The sequence below is a fragment of the Crocuta crocuta genome, unplaced genomic scaffold (genome assembly GCF_008692635.1).
Source record: "Crocuta crocuta isolate KB4526 unplaced genomic scaffold, BGI_CrCroc_1.0 scaffold170, whole genome shotgun sequence".
In the NCBI taxonomy this organism is placed as follows: Eukaryota; Metazoa; Chordata; class Mammalia; order Carnivora; family Hyaenidae; genus Crocuta; species Crocuta crocuta.
In genome coordinates, this window is record NW_027527853.1 from 5,313,141 (window position 1) to 5,334,412 (window position 21,272).

General features: G+C 42.8%; 1 protein-coding gene across 2 annotated transcripts in view; it reads left to right on the plus strand.

The window, feature by feature from the left end:
* MYOF (myoferlin) overlaps window positions 1–21,272 on the plus strand; it is a 160,390-nt gene that overhangs the window by 31,610 nt on the left and 107,508 nt on the right. For both annotated transcript variants that reach the window (XM_077779775.1, XM_077779782.1), the window contains exons 3-5: window positions 562–653; window positions 16,168–16,276; window positions 19,421–19,508. In XM_077779775.1, coding sequence (XP_077635901.1) covers window positions 562–653; window positions 16,168–16,276; window positions 19,421–19,508 — 289 coding nt within the window. The remainder of the gene's footprint in view (window positions 1–561; window positions 654–16,167; window positions 16,277–19,420; window positions 19,509–21,272) is intronic.

Below are 21,272 nucleotides of genomic sequence, written 5' to 3' on the forward strand. Positions count from 1 at the left end.
AGTCAATCAAAGGCGTTAGCAGTGTTATGTTGATTTTTTTTTATGTTTGTCATTAGACAGCAATTTATTACATTAAGATGGAAGTCTTATCTGACTACAGACTAATCATGGTGGGGCTTAAAATAAAAGGCTGATGCATTTTAGAAAAAAAATTTTAGATTATCTATCTCTGATAATAATATGATTAGAAAGAGCAAATAACTTAAAAACAACCAGTGAAGAAAGCATTTTCATTTTATTTTATTTTATTCTTATAACCAATTATGGTAATTCTCTGACTCTGAGATGGGTTTAGTGACTTGCTCATAGTCACAGAGCCTAGAAAATGGGGAGCCCAAGGTCACCCCTGGTCCTCTGAGGCTAAATCTGGTTTGCCTTCCCACAGCCCTCAGCACCCTCCAGGTTTGGAATTCAGTCACATCTATTAACTATAGAATTGATGATTCACAAGACTGACATTGGTGAAGAGAATGACAGTCATTTAGTGTCGGTACCTCTAATTATACTACACTTCCCGACCCTTTTTAACAACCTTTTTGTTTTTATAACCTTCATGGACAGATTTTGGAGTTTGACTTGAGGGGTATTCCACTGGACTCTTCATCTTCCCTTACAATTGTTGTAAAAGATTTTGAGACGATTGGACAAAATAAGTAAGTTGATTTCAACTATTTTTCTCATTTTACATGTTATATTACTATTGTTTATTTTGTTAAAGGAATGCATCGTTAATAACATTTCATAATATTTTCGATATAATCGGGCTTCAGTTCCATGGGCCCCCCCCCACCACACACACAACCTTCTGAGACAATATCAGATGTGATATTGATCACAGTTACCTTTTCCCAAACTTCTGTATAGTAGTCCCCTCATACCTGCAGTTTCGGTTACCTGTGATCAACTGAGGTGCAGAAGCAGATGATCCTTCTTCTGAAAAAGTGTGAGGTCAATAGTTGCCTAATACTACGTCACTGTGCCTACATCATTCACCTCATTTCATCTCATCGCTTAGGCATTTTATCCTTTCACATCATCACGCATAAAAGGGTGAGTATAGTACAATATATTTTGAGAGGGAGAGAAACCATATTCACATGACTTATTACAGTATATTGTTACAATTACTCTATTTTATTAGTTACTGTTAATTTCTTACTAGGTCTAGTTTAAAAATTAAACTTTATCACAGGTATGTGTCTATGTATACATATATGTATATAGGATTTGGTATTATCTGCAGTTTTGGGCATCCACTAGGGATCTTGACACACATCCTAGTGCATAAAGGGGGGACTACTGTATTCCTAAGAGGCTGTAAACACTAAGTCCCCATTCCTCTGTCCAATTTAGCACTAGTTGTGAAATCTGTTTACATTCCTGCAACATTTGTGTTAACTGCCCTTAGTCACTTCCTACCCTGTAGCCGTTTTAGACACAAGCAAAATCATTTCTTCTTCCAATTATGTGTGACCTTTCAAGTTCTACTTGCAGCCTCACTTCCATTTTAAATGTCTTATTGGCTTTTAAACTCAACAGATCTAAGTCAGATCCCTGTCATCTTTACCAGTTTCAAATGGGGAAGGGTCATGATGGTGCCCAGGGTGGCACTGAGGGTTGTCCCCTGATTAAAGCGTGGGGATTTCCAAAACAGGTCTCTGTGGGACAGAATGGCCTCAGTAAATTCATCCCAGCCCTTGATCTGGACTTTGGCCATACAGACTCAGAAACTAGTCTTAGGTTACCAATTCAAACTAACCAAACCTGTAATAAACCAGTGCTTAAAACTAAGTTACTTACTTGTTATTTCCCAGTGGAAATAAATGCCTGGTGGGAGGGCATCCTCTGGTTAATGAATTTTCCCTTGTGTCATACCAAATTACTCTGTATCCTTGATTATAAGATGTCATTAACCATATTATTAAATTAAAAAGCAGGTTTGGGGTGGGGAAGGAGCGACTTTGAAATCCAATGCGTCTTTCATAACTATAGCACATATCAATCCAGACCACCCACATTTAAAGGGCTCCCTAGCCATATGTGGCTGGTGGCCACCATATTGGACAACACAGTTCCAGACCACTAGGCTCAGAAACTCAGGTGTCTTTGGATCTTCTTCCTTTTACATGTTATCCAATCTGTTGCCAAATCTTGCTTTTTCTTCCTACATGTTTCTTACTCTCAACCACAGCCACCAGCCTAGTTCAGGCCTTTATCATTTTATGCCTCTTTTATTTCAACATGGCAGCAAAGCCTGGCCTTGGAGCTCTCATCTTTGTTTCACATAAGTCTTTGCTTTTCTGAAGGAAATATGCTTGAGGGAGTGTCAGAAAACAAATACATGAAGGACTATATAATGGGTCAGGTCCTACAGAGTGATTTATAAGGAGGAAACTGTTATATGTTACCGTCCATAAAGAAAAATAAAGCAGAGTAAAAGGATAGGGAGTGATTGATGATGGGGTGAAGATCCAATTTTATATGAGGTGACAAAGAGGTGACAACTGAGCAGAGACCTAGATAAAGTGAAGGAATGGGCCATGCAGGTATCTGTGGGGAGAAGGATGTTCTCGGCAGAGAGAAAGCAGGAGTGTATTCAGTGTGTGAGAGAAACACCGAGGAGGCCACGCAGGCTGGAGCACAGAGAGCAGGAGGAGCTGGGATGGGAAAGGAGATGAGATGAGGAAAGTCACAGCATGCGTGGTCTGTGGGCCACCGCAGGAGCTTTGCATTTCGTTCCTAGGAGAATGGGAATCCACTAAGGGGGTTTGAATAGGATCTGATTTATATTTTAAAAGGATCATTCAGAGGCACCTGGGTGGCTCAGTTGGTTGAGCATCTGACTCTTGATTTAGGCTCAAGTCATGTTCTTGCAGTTCATGGGCTCAAGCCCTGAATTGGGCTCTGCTTGGGATTCTCTCTCTCCCTCTCTCTGCCCCTCCCCTACTCACACTTGCATGCTCTCTTTCTTTCAAAATAAATAAGTAAACATTTTTAAAAAAGGATCATTCAGGCTCTGTGTGCAGAGACTAGATGTAGGAACCAATCAGGAAGCAAGGAAAACAGGTCCAGGAGACTGTTGTATATTCCTCGTACACCTGTTGAAAACACAGTGGGGCCCTTGGTTCACAGCATTTATGGGAAGAGGACAAATCCCCACCCTAAAGGCTCAGCTTGGGGCTTATTTTAGGTGTTTGGTGTGACTTTCTGGCAACAGACTTGATGTGCTGTCTATCTGATCCTGACTTTTTCTTCCCAAATTTGAACAAAGACTATATGGTAGGTCCGGATATAAGAGAGTCCTTCTGGTGTTCAGGACTCCATGCCTTTTGCTGGGATATGTTGCACTTGGCATTACAGTGTCTGCTGAGCATAAAAACCAAAGGAGCAGGACGTTACTGGGGCATTATTATGACTGGAGTTTTTAGGCCTAACTTGAAAAAGGTAAATTTTAGGCAAAATATGAAGGTGGTGTTCATTACTCTTTGAACCTTTCCCTCCCCTACTTCTAGGGGGTCTTCCTCCTTCTGACCTTCCCCAGACACCCAGGGTCTGTATTTATGTTCCAGGGGTCCCATCAGGGCACCCACTCAGGCCTGCCTTCTCAGCTGTCTCTGCCCCCTCTGCCAGTTCTTTTCCCAGCAGAACTTATCTGTCCTTTTTCTGTGTCTCAGTTGTTCAAGGGCTCGCTGGCTGGAAGGAGCTTTCTGAGAAGCTGCTCCAGGTGATGGTGGAATAGACACTGATAGCTCCCTGTGTTAACTTCCCAGGAACAGTGATCTGGGGACAGAGGCCACTGGTGACTTACCTAAAGAAGTGAACAAAATGGGAATTTCAGTCCCTTATGGCAGGGTCACTGGGGAAGGTCTTTCTATTTTTTTATTTTTAAATTAATTAATAATTAATTCTTAAATTTACATCCAAGTTAGTTAGCATATAGTGCAACAATGATTTCAGGAGTAGATTCCTTAATGCCCCTTACCCATTTAGCCCATCCCCCCTCCCACAACCCCTCCCGCAACCCTCAGTTTGTTCTCTATATTTAAGAGTGTCTTATGTTTTGTCCCCTTCCATGTTTTTATATTATTTTTGCTTCCCTTGTGTTCATCTGTTTTCTATCTTAAATTCCTCATATGAGTGAAGTCATATGTTATTTGTCCTTCTCTGACTAATTTCACTTAGCATGATACCCTCTAGTTCCATCCATGTAGTTGCAAATGGCAAGATTTCATTCTCTTTGATTGCTGTGGTGTGTGTGTGTGTGTGTGTGTGTGTGTGTGTGTGTGTGTGTGTATACCACATCTTCTTTATCTATTCATCTGTTGATGGACATTTGCACTCTTTCCACACTTTGGCTACTGTCAATAGTGGTGGTATAAATACTGGGGTGCATATGCCCCTTTGAAACAGCATTAAGTTTATGAAACAGCAAAATCTATAAAGTTCTTTATAGATTTTGAATACTAACCTGTATTCCTCGGATAAATACCTAGTAGTGCAATTGCTGGGTTATAGGGTAGTTCTGCTTTTAAATTTTTGAGGAACCTCCATACTGTTTTCCAGAGTGGCTGCACCAGTTTGCATTCCTATCAGCAGTGCAAGAGATCCTCTTTTCCGCATCCTCGCCAACATCTGTTGCTGCCTGAGTTGTTAATGTTAGCCATTCTAGCTGGTGTGAGGTGGTATTTCATTGTGGTTTTGATTTGTATTTCCCTGATGGTGAGTGATGTTAGCATTTTTTCATGTGTCATTTGGCCATCTGGATGTCTTCTTTGGGGAAGTGTCTATTCACATCTTTTGTCCATTTCTTCACTGGATTATTTGTTTTTTGGGTGTTGAGTTTGATAAGTTCTTTATAGATTTTGAATACTAACCCTTTATCTGATATGTCATTTGCAAATATCTTCTCCCATTCCGTTGGTTGCCTTTTGGTTTTGCTGATTGTTTCCTTCGGTGCGCAGAAGCTTTTTATCTTGATGAGGTCCCAGTAGTTCATTTTTGCTTTTGTTTCCCTTGCCTCCAGAGACATGTTGAGTAAGAAGTTGCTGCAGCTGAGGTCAAAGAGGTTTTTGCCTGCTTTCTCCTGTCTTTTTTATTTTGATGGCTTCCTGTCTTACATTTAGGTCTTTCATCCATTTTGAGTTTCTATTTGTGTATGGTGTAAGAAAGTGGTCCAGGTTCATTCTTTTGCATGTCTCTGTCCAGTTTTCCCAGCACCATTTGCTGTAGAGACTGTCTTTATTCCATTGGACATTCTTTCCTGCTTTGTCAAAGATTAGTTGGCCATATGTTTGTGGGTCCATTTCTAGGTTCTCTATTCTGTTCCATGGATCTGAGTGTCTGTTTTTGTGCCAGTGCCATACTGTCTTGATGATTACAGCTTTGTAATACGGCTTGAAATCCGGGATTGTGATATCTCCAGCTTTGGTTTTCTTTTTCAAGATTGCTTTGGCTATTTGGGGTCTTTTCTGGTTCCATACAAATTTTAGGATTGTTTGTTCTAGCTCTATGAAGAATGCTGGTGTTGTGATAGGGATTGCCGGGAAGGTCTTTTTAATTGGGAGATTAGTTGTGTGTCCTACAAATTTCGATGCACAGTTGTTGACCATCCCCCAGTGAAAGCTGACCCCAAGTCTGCTTTGGAATGAACAGTGCAAATGATCATGCCCCTGTGTTGTCTGTGTGCTTACTGTGCTAAGCTGCATGCTTCTCCACCATCAGCCAGGAATTAATGAACTTTGACCTTGGCGTCACCAACTAAACAATGCATACACCTTGGTCAAATTTGCCATAAGTACATTGCAGGAAAAAAAATTCAACTCATCTGGGAATAAGCTGTACATTTGTCCAAACTGTTTGTGTATTTTGGCCCCAGATTTTTCTCTTGGCTTTTTTACTAAAGATTTGGCCTTCGGGGATCTGCTCACTACTCAGTGTGGGAACTTTCTTTCACTTGGGTGTGCAGGGTGGGGGCAGAAGTTTTTTCTACCAGCTTAAGGAATGCCTTGCCTGTTGACGTTCCTGTTGCCATGGAGACGGGTTGAGCAAACAGGACTCTCACTTTACATCTGCCCTAGGCCTGGAAACAAACCTCGTTGGACTGACTAGGTTTGCCTGTACACCCCTGTCCTCCCCCACAATGGACTGCCGGGTCCAGTACGTGCAAGCATAGTGCTGGTGTGTCAGCAACACCCCTCCTCGGGCACTGGGAGCCGGCTGGGCTATTCAGTGTAGACTCTGTTCCTCCCCCTTTAGAGTTATCCAACCAGCCACCCAGGCTGAATGAGGGTGAGAGACAGGCCAGAAGTGCCTCTTGGTCACAGGAGGAAAATGAAATATTTTTAGCTGAAATGTCAGAGAGGAAGGACTTTCCCAGCCACTGAAGAATCAAAGTTCCCTCTACAGACAGGCAGGGCAGCTACAGCTTAGTGAGGTCTTAGGGAGTGCCAAGGGCTCTGCCAAGCCCTTTGAGTACATTATGCTACTTTATCCTCACAGACACCCAATGAAGCAGTCCTCTTTTTCCCCAGAGAGGCTTGGTAATCTGCTCAAGGTCACACAGCAGGTATGTGTCAGAGTCACCATTTATGTCCAGGCCTGTGTTCTTGACTTTCACACTATACTGAAAACTGTGAACCAACTGCAGGAACCAAAATGTAGGTGGAATTATTGATTAGCTTTTGGCCAGAATGAAGTAATTTTCCTTTCTAATTTTGCAAAAAAAAAAAAAAAAGTCATTATCAGAGTATTGCTAGTTCCTCCCCACGTAACAGTTTTAAGCAGGCAGTTTTATACTATTGAATAGTAAGTCACTGATGCTCACGTTCTACAATGGACACGAGAAATTTGGAGAGCATATCTCATCTCAAGTGATCTTCACAGTAACCTTGAGTGGTGGAAAGGAGATTTGAGGCTGGGACCCTGATCCCTTGGCGTCCTGGCCCTGCTGTAGCTCCGCCTGAGTTCCTAAAGAAGAATCGGCTTCAGGAGCCTGGAAATGTAGGAATGAAAGGTGTCTACAGATTTTCAGGTGTATGTGTGTATTTGTGTATGTGTGTGTATTTCCTCCAAGGAGGAAAAAGAGTTACCATTTAGGGCTTCTGTATTTGCTGTTCGCTCTGCATGGAATACTCTCTCCTTCTAACTGCAGTAGATGTGAAATCTTGCCATTCAGCCTCAGCATCTCAGACCTTCGAATCTAGAGCAGCCCCTACCATTGCTTTCTGTCTCATTGCCCTGCTTCATTTCCTCAGAGCCCTTCTTGTTAGCAAGCTCGTGTAGGTGTGGGAATGCTGGAGGGAGCCCAGCTGTACACGTGGACATTTATGTTGGGTTCTAGATAAGTACTCAAAAATATGTGCTGGTCTGCATTCCTGCTTTACCTACCTCAGTGCTCACCACCATGTGACATGTCTGTATTTATTTTGTTATTCATTTGCCCTTCCTCTACTAGACAGTAAGCTCCACATCTATCTGGCTCATCACTGTAACACCAGCGCTTAGCATAGGACCTAGCACATAATAAGCTCTCAATAAGTGTTTGTTGGATGAATGAACAAGTTCACGATACTAATACATGAATAAAATCTAACGTGCCTTACATTGGACAGTTAGCCCACTAGTAATGACCCACTGATGTGGAATCTGTTCAGCCCAGATTTCTGGAAAGCTCTCTGGTTCCAATTTGGGTTTAAGCCACAAAGAAGTCAGAACACATAGGGATCAAGTCAAAAGGGAAACAAACACCTGTCCCAAAGCTCATGCCTTTTTGTAGAGAGACGTGAGGCTTACTCCCGAGCTCCCAGGAAGGTAACAAATCATAGTGCATAAAAGCTGAGATTTGAGAGCCAGACAGGCTGCTTTGAGACTCAGCTCTACTGGTGACTAGTGGTGACCTCAGTCAAGTGACTTAACCCCTCTGGGCCTCAGAAGTCTTCTCCTTAAAGTGACTGTAGTTTGGAAGTTCTGCTCATGCTAAGATAACATAACAGGGACCAGATCTACATACTCACCTGATACACCAAAAAAAAAAAAAGATAAAACATGTAACCATGGTTTCAGTTATTGGACTGGATAATGACCCTGAGAAAAAGGAGATAAATGAAATGAGCCCTTGAGGGACCAACTTAATGCCTAGAGAACATTCCAGGCTGCAGTTCAGGGAAAGGGAAGACAGGCAGGTCCCAACTGTCATCTCCCAGAGCTGGGAGGGACAAGTGGGAGTCTGGAGCTACACACACACGCACATACACACACACACACACACACACACACACACACACAGAATGTAATAGGGGCTACAGAATTTGAAAAAAAAAAAAAGAAGACAAGCTTGGGCTGTGAAATGTACTAACTCCCTGAGCAAAGGTTTGTGGGGTTTTTTGGGTTTGTTTTTGTTTTTGTTTTTTATTAATGAAAACAGAGACTGTGGTTTGGAATGAAATTAATTTGGTGAAGCAGTATGAGAAGTTTTCATTCCCTCGAATACAAAGACCTTGTCCTCAAACTTTTAATACTTATATGTCTCCTAGCAACAAGACTCCCTGCTGACATTGCCAGATGNAGATGTGCTCCATCTCACGAACTGTGAGGTTGTGACCTGAGGCATAATCAAGACCTGAGGCAAAATCAAGAGTGAGTCAGATGCTTAACCTTAACCACCTGAGCCACCCAGGTGCTCCAAGGCAGGCTTTATAAATGGAGTAGCTTCGCGGGCTGTGAAGACATCTATACCAGGGGTCAGTGTTACTGTGGAGCAGGAGTCTCAGTTCAGTTCTTTTTAGTTCCGTATTTTCAGTGGAGTGGCAAAACTATGAAAAGATCAAAATTGGTTTGGGCTGGGTGGTCTTAGGTGCTGGAAAGGCTGAACCCCAGCGTTTTGGGGAGTCCAGTTGAGTAGGTGCCACAGCCTTGCTGGTGGCTGTTAATGTCTCATGAGGAAGTAAAGGTGGGCCAAAGCCCTGGAGAAGGACACCCAGAGAGACTGAAACAGAAAGGCATTTCATAATGACAAGAGCTATAATTATCTTCTAATAGCACTTGGAGGACCATCTCTTAGGAGAGGAAGCTTTATAAATTGTAAGTCATTTGCAAGGTTATTGGACTATCTTTAGCGATGTATTAATTAATGTATTCATTCCACAAATAATTGCTAATGCTTATGTGTGTCAGACACTGCGGTGGGTGCTGGGAGTACACCATGCCTTTCATGGGGCTTATATCTGAGTGGAGGGAACATACAGTGTATCAGGTGGTGCTTAGTATGATAAAGAAAATTAAAGGGGAAGAGAGGAGAAAATGATGAGAGAGGCAGAGTGTGTGTGTGTGTACATGTGTATAAATACTTGTGTGCCGGCTTAGGTAGGGTTTTTGTTTAAGCATTTGTTTTCGGGTCTGTTTTGTAATGAAATATTTTATGAGACCTTTAAAACCTTTATTCAGTTTCCACTCATTGCATTTTATGAGAATTCAGCTATAGCTGAAGTTTACTACTGGTCTAACCCTGAACATAAAAATGGTTTTGCAAGCAGACTTTGGTATATACAGCACTGATGTTGGGAGGGAGTTGTTTCATGTACGTGAGAGAAAGTACTGGCTTTAAGAACTTTGCACAGTTGATTGCACAGAAATGGAAGTGGGTAGTTTAAAGGGTTTTTATCTTTTCATTCCTGGCTGCCTCCCTATACCCTTGTGCAGATACCCCACCTTCCTGTGATTTAGACTGTGTGTGCGTTCAGACCAGCTTTCCCTGCCAGTTACGTGCTTTCTTTTGATCCCTTTTTCTAGTGGAGTGTCTGAAATAATAAAAGTAACTGTTAAGCACTCAACACATCATCCTTTTCATCCTTACAATACTATTAGGTAGTAGCTGTCATAATCCCCATTTTACAGATGAGGAAACTGAGGCTCAGAAAAGTAAAACAACCTGTACCTGGTCCCTAGTACAAGGATGAGTCTGAATTAGCCCTGCCTAGCTCCAAATTCTTAATCACTGTTATTCTGTCTCCCTTACCTTGTTAGGTCCAAGTTCTTGAACGAATGAATGAATGACAGAAAACTATTACCTTGTTTATAATGGACCAGAGGATTAGACAGAGACAAGCAGGCAAGCACAGATTCAGACCCTTGAGGACTGAATGAACAGGAGACTTGGTTAGGTTACAGGTCATAGTCATTTAAGAACTAATTATTGAGCATTGCCTGCATGCCAAGCATTAGGCTAGTTTACCTGCTCCTTATAGCCACAGGGTGACTGACTCTGGTCTAGTCGCCTCACTGATCTAGGGAGCTTTGGTGCACAGGCCTGGGCTTCCACTCTGCTCTTTCCCTTGTTAAAGTGACGCCATTGGCCTCAGGGCAGTGGGGTTGGGAGGGACTGGGAAAAAGGGAGCTGTTGCTGGCCCCAGATCCTGCAAAACCTGCCACAGCCTCCAGACGAGGCCAGTGATTCCAAAACCCAGGAATGGAGTTTGTTAAAAGTACAGAGCACAGCCTTACCCCAGAGGGGCTGGTACACAGCCAAGTTTGGGAACCCAAGTTTGGACCGGTGTTTCTACATTTGATGAATAGGACAAAGGCCCCAAGGCTCTCTGACAATCCTGGTGTGGAGTAAGGAGGAGAAGCCATAGGAAAGATCCAGATAACGAGGCTTGCCGAGTAGTTTTGAGTTTTGCTTACTACTTTGTTCATTTAAATAATTGCATTCCTATGTTCATTTCTCAAATGTGAACCTCTGTTACCGTATTGAATGTGATTTTTAAAACTGCGCATGTCTCCCTCTTTCCAGATCTAACTTTGCCAGCTGCCTTTCCTACCTGCCCTTGCCCACCCTCACCCCCCAACCCCCAGCCCTCTACTTTTCCCCTGTGCTGCCACTGAGAATCACTGCTTTAGGCCATTGTTTCTCAAACTTCCTGGTATAAGAATTAACTAAAGAAAAAGTGTGACTCAGGGTCCTGGGAATCTGTAACTGCCCTAGTGATTCTGCTGCAGGGAGGTCTGGGGAATTGCAATCTCAGAAACGGTTTATGGGCTAATCCAAAGGGCCAGCGTGGGCCAGTTGGCAGACTCAGGAAGGTTCCCCACTGGTGAAGTGGATGGGAGACCCAGATTGTGTCCTTTGAGGGAGTTTTTGCTTACAAAGGGCTTCCTGTGATAGGATTTGCCGTCAAGGCTGCCCCAGCTTCTTCCCACCCCTCCTCCAACCCCCTTCCTCAATCTGGTCATAAGGAAGGTGTAGGCCTGGCTCTCCCACCTTTGGGTTGGGGTGGAGCCAGGAAGGAGCTTGACAGATAGTGGTCCTGAAGAAGGAGAAGTGTGGGGATGGGTGTTGCTACCCAGTCAAGGAGCCCCAAGGCCACACAGACCTGGTAGAAATGACACGGCTCAGCTGGCCGAGAGCCCAGCACTTCAAAGGGTGGGCCGGTCTGGCCCTTTGAGGTTTCTACAGGGGACCCGGGAGCAGCTTGGAGAAGTATTTGTGCTCAGCCCGGCTGGGGATTGTTATTCCCTCGCAGAGGAGGGAAGTGAGACATGCTGCAGTCTGTAGGGGCAGAAACAGTTCGACTTTCCAGAGTCCAATGTATTTTTCCTTTCCTTCATGAAGGAATTTCCAGTAAATCCTCCTTCATGTGGGCTGTGTCCCTGCTGCACAGAACAACTTGATATAGGCGAGCTCCCATGATTAAGAACTCAGCCAGCAAAGCCCTTACTCACCACAGTGGCATGTGGCTGTTGAGGTTTGTGTCTGTGCTAACAGGGAGAACATTTCCCATTTCTCTTTGTTAAACACGCTAGACTCTGTTGTAACAAGTTAAAGAAGTTCTTAACTAGCCCCTGCGTAACTAAGTTGACTAGTTGACACTTCACTGCTTAGAACTAGTTCCATGTCGCATGGGGACTCAACTCAAAACTATCTAGACCTTCAAGAATTGTAAGGGATTTGAGCAGGGCTCGCTTCTTCTTCACTTCAGAATACATCTGCAGTTTATTAATTCTGCAAATAAAGCTGGAGAGCTAAAGGGCCTTGAGATTCTTTCACTGTAAAGTTTCCTTTTGAGACATGGTCCATCTGTTTTAGTGTTGGGTGGAGTCCATAGGGAGACTCTTATTTTTCCATGAAAATTTAGGGCAACGTGTCCGCATTACTGTCACACTGTAGCATGTTAGCATATTTACAGCATTAGTAATATGAAAGAAAAAGGGTTGGCTTAGTGTCCCCTCCTTTAAAGGAAACTGGCCTGATTACACTATTCTTGTCCCCTGTGTAGGAGGCTGGGCCATCATTTCTCAGCCTCTCACAGTATTCTGTATCCAGGCAACATCACAGAAAACAGCCCACGCCAGGCTGGCTGGGCCCCTCAGAGACCTGCAGAGCTCCAACTTGCCCATAGGGGGCGCTCTCTCCAACTTTAGGAGTTGTAACTGCATTTTTCTTCAACTCAACCTGTTACAAATATTTTTGGGAAAGAAAATCTTTCCAGGCTTTTATCTAAACACACTACCTTGACTTCAGAAAAAAGAAAGTGAAGTTTCTTTTAAACCACCTCCCCCCACCCCCACAAACACAAAAGTATCAGAATTGTATAATGAAAAAGCAAATTTAAGAAACAGGACTAAGGGTTTCTGAAAGGTTTGAGTTTATAATTGGCTGCTTTTATTTTAGTTCATTCCTGGTCCATTATCTGTTACCACTCTCTCAAAGCCTCTGGGAGGGGAGGGGGGAAGGGAAAGCCACAGATATTGGTTGAGTCACAATGGAGTTTGTAAAACCACTCAGGACCACAAAGGGCCAGTGGATGGGCTTTGAGTTTCAGGTGAGCCTGTTCTCTCTGGTTAGCACACGTCACCACTCCCTACTATCTTATACTGCATTCCACACTTCTGTTACTGGCCTAACCTTTCCCCTGACATTCTGTGTGAATTTAAGCTTGACCCATGAAATGGTAGGCCATATTAGTTGAAGGCAGAAACCTTGCCTAGTATTCTGGATTGTCCAACATGGACATATTTTAGGATATATTCTTCCTAAATCAATGAACAAAGACTTTAAGAGAAAAGAAATATTTAACACAAGATAGTGTCCTATCTAGATAGGTGTAGAAAACATCACACGTACAAGCCTAGCAGCAGACTTGAGTAGCTGAGAAGGGTCTGAGAAATGATTTACTTTGGTCCACTCAGATAATGAATGAAGTGGGCTCAGAGAGTTGAGTGACTTAGCCAAGACTTGGGGGAAGTTGGGACACTGAGTTAGGGCAAGAACAGAAATCATCTAACCCAGTGCTGCTCAACCTGGGGAGACATTACCCACCTTGGCACACCTGGCAAGGTGTAGAGATGCCGGTGGGTTGGGGCCAAGGATGCTGCTGAACATGTGACAAAGCACAGGGCAGGCCCCCAAAACAGAATTGTTCGGTTCAAAATGTCCAGTAGTTCCAAGGTTGATAAATTCTAGTCCAACCCCAGGCCAGCCCTCTTTCAACATTGTCCCAGTATGCTATACTTTGTTTTCTTCTAAGAATTATTTATTGCTGATAGAGTTTCAGGTCATCTTGGCTTCAGCAACAGCAAATCTGTCCATGTCCAAGTGTACAATGTTATTATTTTAATCATATAGTTAGGTTATGAATTATGGAACTGTAAGAAAAACAAAATCCAGTGTATTTCCATGTCTTTCAAGGAGAGTACCTCATTTAGACATTTAATACCAGTCAGATGACTTTTAAAATTGGAGTTTTCACATTTTGTCCTTAAAACCTCAATTAGCTAACCTCACAGCTTACTGTGCTATTTTTAAAACTTGGAACAAAATTCTCATCAGGCTCATATCATGTGGGGCTGAGGGAGATGTGGAAGAGGTTTTGCCAGGGCCCTCACCTTGTGTGGGAGGTTTCCTCACTTCATCTGGTAGAGATGGAGTCATGTGCAGACTCTTTTCCTCAATATGTCAGGAATTAAAATCCAAGTAAGGAGAAATCAGACTCATGTAAAAAAAAAATCTGGTAGCAAACTTAGTGAGTGAACATACCCATCTGAGAAATTACTCTATAAAGTTTCCATCAATTCCCAGTGTTGACAGAGAGCCCTAATTTCTGTATTGACCAAAGAGGGCTGAAAAGTTTACTCTTAACTCTGTGGAGACAGAATTTTTTTTCCATTGCCAGTAACTAACTCTACTTGTGGTATTAGAAGAGATGAGAACCCACCATGTTTGTTGAGCATCTTTGGTGGTATTCTGTCCAAGAAAGTATATTCTCCAAGAAACCGTGTATGGTGCTTCATGCCATTGGGTACGTTGGGTGAAACCAGGTGCCATAGCAATTTCCTGGTCTTGTGCAATATAATATATCTATTCACAGAAAGTGAAGTCACTTATTCATATTGTCAAGTCAGTGGATGTATATGGTCAGGTGACTGACCCCAGATCTACAATCTAGTTCTATTTCTGAGGTCTTAGGGGAGCAGGAGAATATGGATGTATGTCAGTTCAAAAATGGCTTTTCCATGCTGACATCAATTTTCATTCTTGATTTTTAAAGAAACTACTCCATGTTAAAATACAATAAATATTTCTCCACATGATGAACGATCCTGATTATTATTTTTGCCCAAAAGCCCAGTTATGTGTTACGGTTTTTTCACTCTNGAGAGAGAGCATGTGAGTGTGGGGCAGAGGGAGAGAGAGAAAATTCCAAGCAGATTCCACACACAGTGCAGAGCCCAGTGCAGGGCTCAGTCTCATGACTATGAGATCATGACCTGAGCCAAAATCAAGAGCCAGGCACTCAACTGACTAAGCCACCCAGGCACCCTGCACCCTGAATTTTTTGATATAAGGAATCTCTTCTATGACTTTGCGGATTTGATGCTTAGTTTTCTATATTTATGCTAATGATTTTTATGCTGTCATATCTGCCATTTATTAGTGTCAGTCATGGGAAATGTAGGCTAGGTATAAGTAAATAATATTTTTAAATTCTTCTCGTTTTTCTTTTCCTTTATCAGTATCAATACTGAGCGAGCACACCCCCGGACCTTTCTTTGCTTTTTGATTGCATTTCACAAAGGGAACTTCTTCAATTCCCCAATCTCCTGCCATGTTGTCATCATAACTCCCAATTTACAGACTATAATCTGCAGGTTACATTTTTAAAAAATTTTTTTAATGTTTTATTTATTTCTAGGAGAGAGAGAGACCGTGTGAGCAGGGGAGGGTTAGAGAGAGAGGGAGTCACAGACTCTGAAACAGGCTCCAGGCTCTGAGCTGGCAGTCAGCACAGAGCCCGACGCGGGGCTCGAACCCATGAACCGCGAGATCATGACCTAAGCAAGTCGGACACTTAACCGGCTAAGCCACCCAGGCGGCCCAGGTTACATTTTTATATTCACCAACTCTCAAGGAATGCATATTCTATAAACTTCTTTGATCATGTGCCCTAACCACCAAAATGTTTTGCGTATTCATTCTTAATGTATGTTGTCTTATTTTTTCTTTCCTTCATTTAGTAAATACCTATGAACAAGTATAGTACGTTCCAAGCACTGGGGTTAGAGCAGGGAATGGGACAATCCTGCCTTTTAGGAGGCCTGTGGTGAGCTGGGACACATGAATACTTCTGTATCAGTAGGTTAGGTACACTGAGAGGTAGATGGGGAGGCAGTAAAGGCTGAACATAATCCCTCAGTATCCAGGAAGAGGGAGACGTGCACATATACAACTTCTGAATTCTCCTCCAGACTATGCAGGTTAGTAAGCTGGTGGCTTCAGTAAACTGGCAACCTACTTACATGTGCAGAAGGTCTCCTTGAGGGGACATTTTTACAGTGGGCAGTGTGTGCTGGGCCCTTTTACATTTTCATTACAGAGGGATGCCTGAATTTTGTACTACTTTTCTCTCTTCTTGGATTCTGAGGGGGTTATTCAGTCTTTGTCACCCATTCACGGGTCATCTGATTCATGACTTGAGATTTATAGACACTATAGCTGGACTCTTGAAATGACTACGTTATGGAGAAGTGATGTTTACTGACAAAATTCCCAAAATTCATCTCATTGTGAGTGGTGTTAATGATAACAGATGACTAGGCAGGGAATCGGGAGGCCCGCTGAGTGAATGGAAGTATGCCCCTCACTTAGGTCACTGTGCTTTCTTGTTTCACCTGCAGATTAATTGGCACAGCCACGGTATCCCTGAAGGACCTGTTTGGTGACCAGAACAGATCTCTGCCATACAAACTCATCTCCCTGCTGAACGAAAGGGGACAAGAGACTGGGGTGAGCACTTTCTTTCTTGTTGAACAGTTTTCAAGTGATATAAGTAAACAAAAGTTCATTAAGAAGAGTATAACATTAGGGGCTCCTGGGTGACTTAGTCCATTAAGCGTTTGCCTCTTGATTTCAGCTCAGGTCACGATCTCATGGTTCGTGAGATCAAGCCCCATATCAGGCTCTGCACTGACAGTGTGGAACCTGCTTGAAATCTCTCTCTCCCTCTCTCTCTAGCCCTCCCTTCCTCACTCTCCCTCTCAAAATAAATAAACATTAAAAAAAAAAGGAAGTGTGAAATTGTAATCAGCTTGCACATACACACATATACACCTACAGATTTTGAGATAACAGGTCCATTTACAAACGATATGGTCTTATCCTATACTTGGAATCATAAAACTAGTAGATAAACTTGAATTTCTTCCACAGAATGCTATAGAGTCAGTAGGACCCTCTCTTGGTATAGCTCTGTGCATATCCGCTCAGGTGTTTACTTTTGTGTGGTGAGCATAGCTCTGTGTATCAGACACTCTGTGAAATGTTCTGTAGAAGGTGTTTCATTAATATTGCCTTGGAACATCAAGATGTGAATATCAGCATTTTCTGACCACAGCCTTTAAATAAGTACATATTAATATTGTTTGATGAGAATTCTCTTTCTCAAGTGCACTCAAAAGAAATAAAAGGACTCCAGGCTCCTAGCTTTCAGATTTCATGATTGCTAGCAAGTGCTCATAAAGCTACCTACCATGCTTACCCCCATTAACTTCTAATACCTTCATTTTCCAATCAGTTTATTTTGCTTGGAAGCTGGGGCAAAGGGAGAAAATTTTATACTAAAATAGGCCATCCCTGTAGGCAAGAATATAGGTGAGACTTCTCAGAGCCTAGTCAGAATATCGATTTGGTTGGTCTAGGCTTCAAAACTTAGAGGTTTGCTATGAATCATTCTAATCCTAAAAAATTCAGAATGTCAGCTGCCATCTATTTACCTAAAACCTGGCTGAGAGACACGATACCTAGGAAGGATGGTACAAGTCAGTGATATTTCTGGCTCTTTTGGGTTTTGTTTTTATAAGCACAGAAGAAAGCACATGTAGAAGCCTGAAATGGCAGTACTGTGGTGATTGAGCGGAGTGAGGCAGTTGAGGGGCTTCCAGTCCTGTCTCCTGGTATTTCCTATCCCCTGTTAGGGGTCCCTGGGGCACTTCTGGGAATCCTGACATTATTGGGAAATCATTGATCCAGAAGTTGAGCCATCCATGTCCTCTTCTAAGTTTTGAAAGTTTGATTCTTTATTTAAGTTTAGCAGCTGAGCCCCTCCGTGGTCCTTAAATTTGGCCTTTGGGTTGTGGCCCGGGTCCTTAGCATAGGTAGCCATGAAATGCTGTTTTCCCGATTCTTTATTTGCCGTGAAACTGTTGTTGGGGCCCCATTCATTGTTCTGTTCAGCGTCTCCTGGATCTGTGGTTCCTAAGTTGGCCACAGAATGTGCTGATCCATGAGGGGAGTAGTCATTGATGAGCAGACATGAGAAAAAATAAGGATGATGTGTGTGTGTGTGCTCGCACTAGAGTTTGCTACATGTAGCAAAAGTGGCAGTTTAAAAAGTAAGGGATGCCCATTGCAGTTTGAATTTCAGATAAATAATAATTTTTCAGTTGGACATAAATATTATGTCTGTGTTTTAACTGGTANTGGGTCCTTAGCATAGGTAGCCATGAAATGCTGTTCTCCCGATTCTTTATTTGCTGTGAAACTGTTGGGGCCCCATTCATTGTTCTGTTCAGCGTCTTCTGGATCTGTGGTTCCTAAGTTGGCCACAGAATGTGCTGATCCATGAGGGGAGTAGTCATTGATGAGCAGACATGAGAAAAAATAAGGATGATGTGTGCGTGTGTGCTCGCACTAGAGTTTGCTACATGTAGCAAAAGTGGCAGTTGAAAAAGTAAGGGATGCCCATTGCAGTTTGAATTTCAGATAAATAATAATTTTTCAGTTGGACATAAATATTATGTCTGTGTTTTAACTGGTAACTTGTGTGTGTGTGCGTGAAAGCCATCCTTATTTGCAAAAGACTTCTTTTATTCTGAGATTTGTCCTTCCTCATTTTTGCTGTTAAAATCCATTTCTTTTGTGAAATTCTCATAATAGTAGATAGCAGTCATGGGCTTGGGTTAGCATCCCTATGATACTCCCCCCAGCATAAAAATCTTTGAAGTTTTGTAGGCACATGAAATATATAAGTATAGGAAACTCTGCCCTAAAATAAGGTGAGAAATTTATCTCAGATTTTAAAAATGGAAATAACTTGATTTCCTATCAGAAACTAGTATGTTCTTTCCTTTCTGATAATGAAAGTCATATCACATTTTTTGCCCTCCTTCTTGCCTTGGCTTCTAGTCACATTTTATGCAAGATGCAATTATCTTGAACTTCATGATTTGCATATTGGTTTCCTCTTTAATCAGACTTGATAATCCTGTTTTATGAATCACATTGTTATATAATTTTTGTTAGTTGCTCAAGTTCTTTTTATTTTTTTATTTAATGTTTTATTTATTTTTGAGATTGAGATAGAGACAGTGTGAGCAGGGGAGGGTCAGAGAGAGAGGGAGTCACAGAATCCAAAGACAGGCTCCAGGCTCTGAACTAGCTGTCAGCACAGAGTGCGACACGGGGCTTGAACCCACAAACTGTGAGATCATGACCTGAGCTGAAGTCAGACACTTAACCGACTGAGCCACCCAGGTGCCCCTGCTCAAGTTCATTTTAGAGAGGGAAAAAGGACAATAGTGTTCAGCAATGAATAAAGAGGTCAGTGTGCAAACAAATAACTCAACCATTTGAAATGAGCCTCTGTGACTAGAGGCCATCTCAAGTCTTGGATGGAGGCTAATTTCAAGTTCATGCTTGCTTGTCACAACTTTGGTCCAGTTTGTGAGGTTGCCCCTTAGCAGTGGTACACTTGGCAACTAATTCCTTCCCCAGGCTTTCCTGCCTGCCTGGCTTATGGGAGGGAGGATACCAACAAGGAAGTTTCCCATCCCCCTGCTTATCCCATCCAGAACTTTTACTCCTGCTGATCTGGTTTGCTTTGAGTCTGTTACCCTGCACTGATTCTGTCTGCAATGAATTATTTCTACCTAGGCCACCATCGACCTGGTGATTGGCTATGTTCCACCTTCAGCTCCACATCCGAATGACCCCAGTGGAGCCAGTGTGTCAGTCGTAGAAGGTAAGCTGCCCCTTTTGAAGGCCCAACCTATGCTGGGGGCCATCTATTAAAGACAGGGAGTCTCCAAGAAAGCCTTCTTTGTTGTTATACTGTCTGTAGCACCCTGCCTGCCTAGACAGGGCCCCATGAGGCAGGTGGAGCTGCTCCCAGCTGGGAGAGTACAGTTGTTTGTGAAATGCCCTTCAAGGGAGAAGAGAGGGGTGAGACAGCCCCTGACTGAGCGGCCTCATTGTGGGCCTGTCTGGCACACACAGACTCCAGCAAAAGGTCCCAGGCAGTGCTTTGCTTCAGTTTTGTGGCTTCTGCCGCTGGTTGGAATGTCCCTGATTGTAAAGCTACAGGAGTGGCTTCTACTCTCTTCATGTTTCTTCACCTCCTAAGTTTGGGACCAGCACTCCATTTCTCAGTATTTATGAAGTAAAGAAAGTGGTTGCTGGATTTCTAGCCCATTGCTAGATGCTGAAGTGCCGGGTGGCAGACGCTTTAGAGCATGGCTCCTGCCTTCCAGCCACGTTCACTCCAGAGTTTAGAGAAAAAACTCTTTTTATCCTGGAACTGTAACATTATGAATAAGAACCAGGGCTTTGGGGTCAGAATGACCTAAGTTGGATTCTATGTCTATTGTTTATTTGCCATGTAACCTTTGGGTAAGTCACTTAGCCTCTCTGAGTTTCAGCTTTCTTTACCGTAAGATAGGGATAACAGTGGCACTTAGATCAGAAAGTTATGGCAAGGATTCAATAAGATAAGGTATATAAAGTAATATATACTTTAGCCCAGTGCCTGGAATACAGTAAATGCTACCTTAATGGTGGCTTTTGTTGTTGTTATTATGATTATTATTTTTGTAAAAACAACTCCTCATGATGTCTAGTCATGAGCTCAGTTGGGTGGCACACTCTGTATGAACATTGAGATTGTTTCCTCTAAAAATCAAAGCTGTTGGAAAAGAATGATCTGGTTTGGCTCATAGTCATGTTGGGATGACTAAATGTTTATTTTTAAATATCTTTTAAACAAAGAAAAAGAAAAAGGTTGTGTCCTAGTGGACCAGAAAGACTGTGAGAATAAGCACCTTCTCAAGTGATTGAGAATGTAGGGGGAGGTCCCATCTCCTGAGATGGGTGGAGGTAAGGCCAAGCTCAGAAACCATGCAATTTCCCTGGAGCAAAGGCTGTTGCCTTAAAAATGAGAAGGGCACCAACTCTTGAACTTGTCAACCCATTGGGGAGAAAATCCTTGCCATCTAGGCTCCCTTTGCCTGAAGCTCCTTTCCCTCAGCTCCTGGATTGTCTTGGCGGCGCTAATGCTCCAGTAGTGTTTGCAGACTGACAGTCCACCCATTCTCTTTGGAAGCTCACTCCCAGCAGGCTCTGCGATGGCATTTGGCCAAGGTCTTCCTCAGAAGTTCTAAAGAATCCCTGATAATGTTGAATAGAGATAGGAAATAAACCAGAAGCTGGGTTCCTTTCATTTGGATCTCAAACAAAGAGTGTTACTACGTGCTGGCCAGGAAATGGGCAAGTGCCTGCAGGCCAATTTCATTTTTAAGTGTGAGATGACAAAATGAAATTTTTTAATTTAAAAAACATACTGGGTTCTTTACTCTGGAAGTACTGTCTTTGTTGTATAAGATGACTATTCAGAGTTGGATCAAGGGGGACATTCTGGCCCTCCTGGGTGGATCAGTCGGTTGAGTGTCCAACGCTTGATTTTGGCTCAGATCATGATCCCATGGTCATGGGACTGAGCCCTGCATTGGGC